Source organism: Bison bison, unplaced genomic scaffold (assembly GCF_000754665.1).
Source record: "Bison bison bison isolate TAMUID 2011002044 unplaced genomic scaffold, Bison_UMD1.0 scf7180017864390, whole genome shotgun sequence".
In the NCBI taxonomy this organism is placed as follows: Eukaryota; Metazoa; Chordata; class Mammalia; order Artiodactyla; family Bovidae; genus Bison; species Bison bison.
In genome coordinates this window covers 6130288-6137332 of record NW_011494962.1, presented here as the reverse complement: position 1 = coordinate 6137332, position 7045 = coordinate 6130288, and the positions used below count along the sequence as shown (strand labels likewise).

Genomic DNA, 7045 nt, shown 5'->3' with positions numbered 1-7045 from the left:
TCCCAGGGACGGGGGAGCCAGGTGGGCTGCCGTCTATGGGGTCGCACAGAGTCGGACACGACTGAAGCGATTTAGCAGCAGCAGTAGCATATACATATATATATATATATATCTCTTAGCACTTCAACTAGACCCACTGTCTCCTTGGCCTAAGGCCATACATCCCGGGCCACATTCAATGCCTCCCTCTCTGCATAGGTTCAAGGACTTTGTCTTGGATACATGAAGCATGAAATCTGCAAAGACGCTGGCCAGCTTCACGGCTGTCTTCAGGAAGTACGGCAAGAAAGTAATTCAAGCAGAATAAATTGTGCAGAATGAATGAATTAGTCAACACTAGGAGGATTTAAGGATACTTCATCACCACATAGCTGTGGTTGCCCAGAAAAGTTCATGAAAATGCTCTTTTCAAATGAGGATCTCAGACTGAGCACAAGACTTGTACACTGTAGGATATACATGCATATATATAAATATATACAATCTTATATCTGTATCTTTATGTATATAGAATATATATAAAATCTCCTCTGGTTGATCTGACAAGGTATCCAGGTAAAATATGCAATTGGTTCAAAAATAGGAATTCTTTAAATTGTCGTCCGTCTCTCTGTAGCTGCAAGGCAGAGGTCTTTGCACCAGATGGTTGATTCCTGTTAGCTGAATAGCAAGGCACATGTCAATGGGAACAAACCAGTTTTTGCTGGTTTTTAGTTTCCAATTATTATTCAGTTCATGTCAAGTTTCAAGTACTGGAAAGTGATAAATTGTGTGTTACGGTCATTTTCCTCCTTTCTTACTAAATGAGAAAACCTTACTGGTTACATCTTAGCCATTCCAAAATGTCTCTGATTTTCTCATTTACGTAATTTTATCTGGTTTTACTATGAAAGATTCCATAGGGAAATATGGAGGAGATAAAGAAGTGTATAAGCCAAAAATTTTAAAAAAGTAAAAAAAAAAAATCTATTCATCAGCAATAGCAGGACAGTCTTTAGTTTAGCATTTATTGCAGAAGCTTAAAACTTAGATTCTGTATATTTATGACCCAAAGGGGGCACTCTGGGACCAGATGCTTGTGACTATAAAAATATTTCCAGAAAACTCTGTCATTAAACATTTTATTCGTCTGCTTCAAGCCCTTCACACGTTTGTCATTGAAAGGTCATCATTTAAGATCAAGGACAAGAAGTGTAATATGAATCATACCATAATTGATGTCACTCTTTCCTGTCAAGGGAACATACCTTATGTTTGCTTTGCAATTTTTTTCTCCTATATGCAAAACCTAGGGAAAGATTTATTCTATTCAAATCTATTCTATATTTGTCTAGCAGTTTGCACTGCTTTCTGGTTGACATAGCCAAGACAGAAAGCAGAGTTCAAATGAAATTCCTATTGTTAAATATTTCTCTGATGGGTAAATCTGTTGATGTTTTCTTAATACTCCCTTATTTTTGAAAACATCCATTCACTGATTTTTTTTTTCATTTCACAAGATTATTAAGTGGCTAACCATTTGGATTAAAAGGATTATTATTTTTTAAGATTTTTTTTTTTTTGATGAGGACACGTTTTAAAGTCTTCATTGAATTTGCTACAATATTGCTTCTGTTTTATGCTTTGGTTTTTTTGGCCAGGAAGCATGTGGGATCTTAATTCCCTGACCAGGGATGAAACACACACTCCTGCCATTGGATGGTAAAGTCCTAACCACTATATCACCAGGGAAGTCCCTACAAGGATTATCAAAACAGGATACTTGTATATGAAACTCATAGCACATGGAGGAGGCAGACAGGAAATCAGAGAATTGTGACCACTTACAGTGCACTGTGATGGAGTGATACACATGGGATTAGAGCAGAGGAGGAAAGGGAGAAGGGTCTCTTAAGATGAGGGAAGGCTTGATAAAAAGATGACATTTGAGCTGACACTCTTGAGTAGGGATGTTCTTAGAGAACGGGAGGAGATGAGCATTTCAAAGGGATGGAACAGCATGGAGCAGTTACACTGGGATCTGCCTACATTCTTAATGCAGCTAAAGCCATTGTTAACTGCTAGCCCTTAAGAAGTGATTTGTTTCTTGTAAATATCAATAAATGGTGAGTTCTTGAGGGCTTATGTTATATTGAAACATTGTTTCCATTGTCTATATTAAATGGTCAGCAAGCATTTCCTGCAAAGGGCAAACAGATATTTTAGATTCTGTGGATCATACAGTCTCTGCTGCAACTATTCAAGCCTGATGTAGGACAGAAATAGTCATAGGAAATCAGTAAACAAGTTTGTGGCTATGTTTCAATAAAATGTTACTTATGGACATTGGTATTTTAATTATATAATTTCCATATATTATTTCTTGTGAAATAGTATTCTTCCTTTAATTTCTTCCAACTTTTAAAAGGCAAAACTCATTCTTAGCGCAAAGGTTTCACAAAGCAGCCTCTTTTTGTTCATCCCCTGATCCATACTGTGAGGAAGGGTTGTTTCTAAGCAGAGAAGTGAGTTTTAATGAGGCATTTTCTATGGTTTGTCTTCAACAGAGAGCACACTCCACTGGAGAACACAGTACTAGTAAAACTTCCCTCCTATTTTTAGGACTGCTCTCTGTGAAGGAGCCATAAAGAAGGAACCAGGGTGACTGTGATTGATGTCAGCACCTAGCCTAGTACACCAACATTCAGCTTGAGCTCTAAAGTCTGCCTTCAGGAAAAAATAGACATTTCTGACATCCTAACCATCAGAAATCAACGGCATTTCAAAAGAGCCATGAAACCATGATTAACAAGGTCCAGAAGTACCTTTGAAATAAGAAAAACCAAACTACAACAAAATAAGAAACAAAGCCAAACAAAACCCAAACCACTACCTCTAAAATTACATTTTAATTTATAATGTAAGTATATCCTGATTTTGCATATCCTCCTTATATTCATACATAGTATAAGTAGTGGCAACACTCCTTTCCTTAGTCATGTTGGTGAGCCGTGGGTCACCATGTCTTCTATTACCCTGGGTGAATCTGAGACAGAATAGTGCAGCCTTCTGATTCCATGACCTCCAGCTGTCTGGACCAAGCATCTTATCCACATCACCCTCCGGGAGATGGGAAACAAGCACATTGTATGTGGCATTTTTCTCTTGGAGGAAGCAGTGTCACCAAGTCTAAAGCACTCACAGTCTCCAGTGAAGGAGGATGGGCTTCCTGACCCTGGGGATTCCCTCAGCGTGGGGATGGCCCCTGAAACCCTGCTCCTGACTTACGTAGTTGATCCGGAAATGTCTACAAGCCCAGTCGTCCTGCTCTTCCTCCGACATCATCTCCACCGTGATGTCACCATACGCTATGGGCTCTTCTGTAAATGGCCAGTAATGGTCACATTTCACCTGAGGGGGCAATAGCATAACCTTTTAAGACCAACAGGCTGGGGAAGAAACAGTCAGTGATCATTTAGAGAAAGCAAATGACTCGCCTCTAAAGGATCATATAGGATTACTGTGAGGATAAAGAATGAAGCAAGAGGAACATACATCTATGTAATGTTTTCTCCTTTTTTTTTCCATCAAAGGGGCCATCATAGTAACTAACTGCATAAACCCATATGATTTTAAACATTTTTCTTGGGAAGCCTATAAAATTACACCCACACATTTTTAAAAATTTTAATTGGAGGATAATTGCTTTAGAATATGGTATTGGCTTCAGCCATAAAGCAACGTGAATCAGTCACAGGTACACATATGTCCCCTCCCTTCTAAGCCTCCCTTCCCCGCCACGGTGAGCACATTCCCTGGCAGTGGCTGGTGAGGTTTTACTGCTAAGTGAGACTGAATTCTTTACTTTCAAAGGACTGAAAGTACTTACCCTCCTCTTCTCATTACATTGAGTGAGCATGACAATAATCTGGGACTTCTGTTGCAGGACCATCTTCCAGAAGTCATTTCTGGTTTCAGGCAGTGGCCCCTGTGTGGCAATGTATTCCTGGGGTGAATTGTACCCCTGGAAGACAAAGACAAAGTTGTCACTTAAGGAGCTAAAGTGAAAGTCACTCAGTCATGTCCAACGCTTTGCAACCTCAAGGACTGTAGCCCACCAGGCTCCTCTGTTTGTGGAATTCTCTGGGCAAGAATACTGGAGTGGGTTGCCATTCCCTTCTCCAGGGGATCTTCCTGACCCAGGGATCAAACCCAGGTCTCTTGCATTGCAGGCAGATTCTTTACCATCTGAGCCACCAAGAAAGCCTTAAAATCAACACCAATTGCTGTTCCACACAAATGAGAAGCAACTGAGAATTTACTGGGGAGAAACCTGGTAAAGGATCATGCACCTATATTATGTTTTCTCCATTTTTTTTCCATTAAAGAGACAGTCATAGTAACTAACTGCACAAATCCGTGTGGTTTTAAACATTTTTCTTGGGAAGCTACAAAATCACACCCACGCCTTTCTACAATAACAATCACGTGTCTATACAGATACATTTTAAAAGCACAGGTTGGCGCTGACACTGAAATTTAAGCATAGGAAAGTAGACCTTTGGTATAATTATCTACTTTCACTAGTCCTTTTCAAAGATATTTGAACATTATTATTCTCTGGGCTCCCTCCCCTCCCTGCCATTCTTTATTCTAAAATGGAATAATGGAAACTGTTCTTTATAGTTGAACTGCTTGGTGAAGAATGACTCTCTATTGAACTGTTCGACTCCTCTCTGCAGCTGTAATAGTCTTCCTCTGGCTGGGGTAGAATTTGGATGCCTGATTTTGTTTGTTTGTCTGTTTTTGGAGGCCTGATTTAAGGATTTTTTTTTTTTTTACTTACAGGAATGTAGTTGGCATTGATGTAGTCTGCACCTTCCTCTTCATTCATGGAGATCAATCTCACTCGGCTAAAGTCATCTGTAAAGAATAAAGAGAAAAATATTAAACATCACAGCAGAAGGGTGCAGTTACTATGAAGAATAGTATGGAGGGTCCTTAGAAACTAAACATAGAGTAACTACATGATCCAGCAATCCCACCCTGGGTGTATATCTGGAAAAGATGAAAAGTTTAGTTTGAAAAGATGCAGGCACCCTAACGTTCAGTGCAGCACTACTAATAGTAGCCAAGACCTGGAGACAACCTCAGTGGCTATCAACAGATGAATGGAGAAAGAAGATGTGGTAAACATACACAATGGAATAGCACTCAGGCATAAAAAGGAATGAAATAATTCCATTTGCAGCAACTTAGATGGACTAGGGATGACCACACTAAACGAAGTAAGTCAGACAAAAAAAAGACAAATATCATCTATCACTTCTATGTAGAATCTAAAAAAAATGATGCAAATGAACTTATTTATAACACAGAAATGGACTCACAGATATAGAAAATAAGTTTATGGTTACCAAAGGGGAAATGAGTGGGGCAGGGGATGGGGGAGCTTGGGATTAACAGATACAAAACAAAAGAGAAAAAAAGAAAAACATTCAGAGTGTAATGAAGACTTGTCAAGACAATTCTATACTCAATATTTGTACCCCAAATCAAGTTAAATTGGTCAGTGATAGGGTAGGTAAAGTTTATTCTAGCTTTATATTTTAGCCATATCTCAATCTTAGTTTCTTGTTTAAATAAATATATAAATATCTCCCAACCACTATTTCCTCCCCACCAGCCTTCCTGTTCTTAAAAGAGTGGTCTCTAGATTTGCAGGGAATTGTGGAGAATATGTAGAGGAACTAAAATATCTGGTGGGTTGTATGAAGGCTATCGAATGTAACCTAAACCTAGGATTTCCATTTCACTCAAGTCTTCCCTGGTAGCTCAGCTGGTAAAGAATCTGCCTGTAATGCAGGGGACCCCAGTTTGATTCCTGGGTTGGGAAGATCCACTGGAGAAGGGATAGGCTATCCACTCCAGTATTCTTGGGCTTCCCTTGTGGCTCAGCTGGTAAAGAATCTGCCTGCAATGAGGGAGACCTGGGTTTGGTCCCTGGGTTGGGAGGATGCCCTGGAGAAGGGAAAGGCTACCCACTCCAGTATTCTGGCCTGGGGAATTCCACAGTCCATGGAGTAGCAAAGAGTCGGACATGACTGAGCAACTTTCACTTTCACTTTCACTTTCTGGGATATCCAGAGAACTCACTATCTCTGGGAAGCCTAGAGAAAAGAAGATGGTGTTGATGGGCTTTTTGTAAATGGACTTCAAATGAAGATAATAAATCCTGAAATGCATACAGACAGAAAGTGTTATATGATAATATTGTGCTGTGCTGTGCTAAGTCGCTTCAGTCTTGTCTGACTCTGTGCAACCCCATGGACTGTGCAGCCTTCCAGGCTCCTCTGTCCATGAGATTCTCCAGGCAAGAATACTGGAATGGGTTGTCATGCCCTCCTCCAGGGGATCTTCCTGACCCTGGGATCGAACCTGCAGCTCCTGCAGCTCCTGCATTGCAGGCAGGTTCTTTATCACTGAGCCACCAGGGAAGCTCACAATAATATTCAGTTCAGTTCAGTTCAGTCGCTGTGTCTGACTCTTTTCAACCCCATGAATTGCAGCACACCAGGCCTCCCTGTCCATCACTAACTCCCGGAGTTCACTCAGACTCACGTCCATCGAGTCAGTGATGCCATCCAGCCATCTCATCCTCTGTTGTCCCCTTCTCCTCCTGCCCCCAATCCCTCCCAGCATCAGAGTCTTTTCCAATGAGTCAACTCTTTGCATGTGGTGGCCAAAGTACTGGAGTTTCAGCTTTAGCATCACTCCTTCCAAAGAACACCTAGGACTGATCTCCTTTAGAATGGACTGGTTGGATCTCCTTGCAGTCCAAGGGATTCGCAAGAGTCTTCTCCAACACCACAGTTCAAAAGCATCAATTCTTCGGTGCTCAGCCTTCTTCACAGTCCAACTCTCACATCCATACATGACTACTGCAAAAACCATAGCCTTGACTAGACAGACCTTTGTTGGCAAAGAAATGTCTCTGCATTTTAATATGCTATCTAGGTTGGTCATAACTTTCCTTTCAAGGAGTAAGTGTCTTTTAATTTCATGG

The 7045-nt window shown here is 40.6% G+C and overlaps 1 protein-coding gene across 4 annotated transcripts in view; it reads right to left on the bottom strand.

Annotated features, from left to right (window-relative positions):
- Positions 1-7045, bottom strand: part of PTPRO (protein tyrosine phosphatase, receptor type, O) — a 257373-nt gene that overhangs the window by 16592 nt on the left and 233736 nt on the right. For all 4 annotated transcript variants that reach the window (XM_010858738.1, XM_010858735.1, XM_010858736.1 and 1 more), the window contains 3 exons: positions 4826-4902; positions 3869-4003; positions 3268-3390 (listed from right to left, as the gene is read on the bottom strand). In XM_010858738.1, the coding sequence (XP_010857040.1) occupies positions 3268-3390; positions 3869-4003; positions 4826-4902 (335 nt within the window). The remainder of the gene's footprint in view (positions 1-3267; positions 3391-3868; positions 4004-4825; positions 4903-7045) is intronic.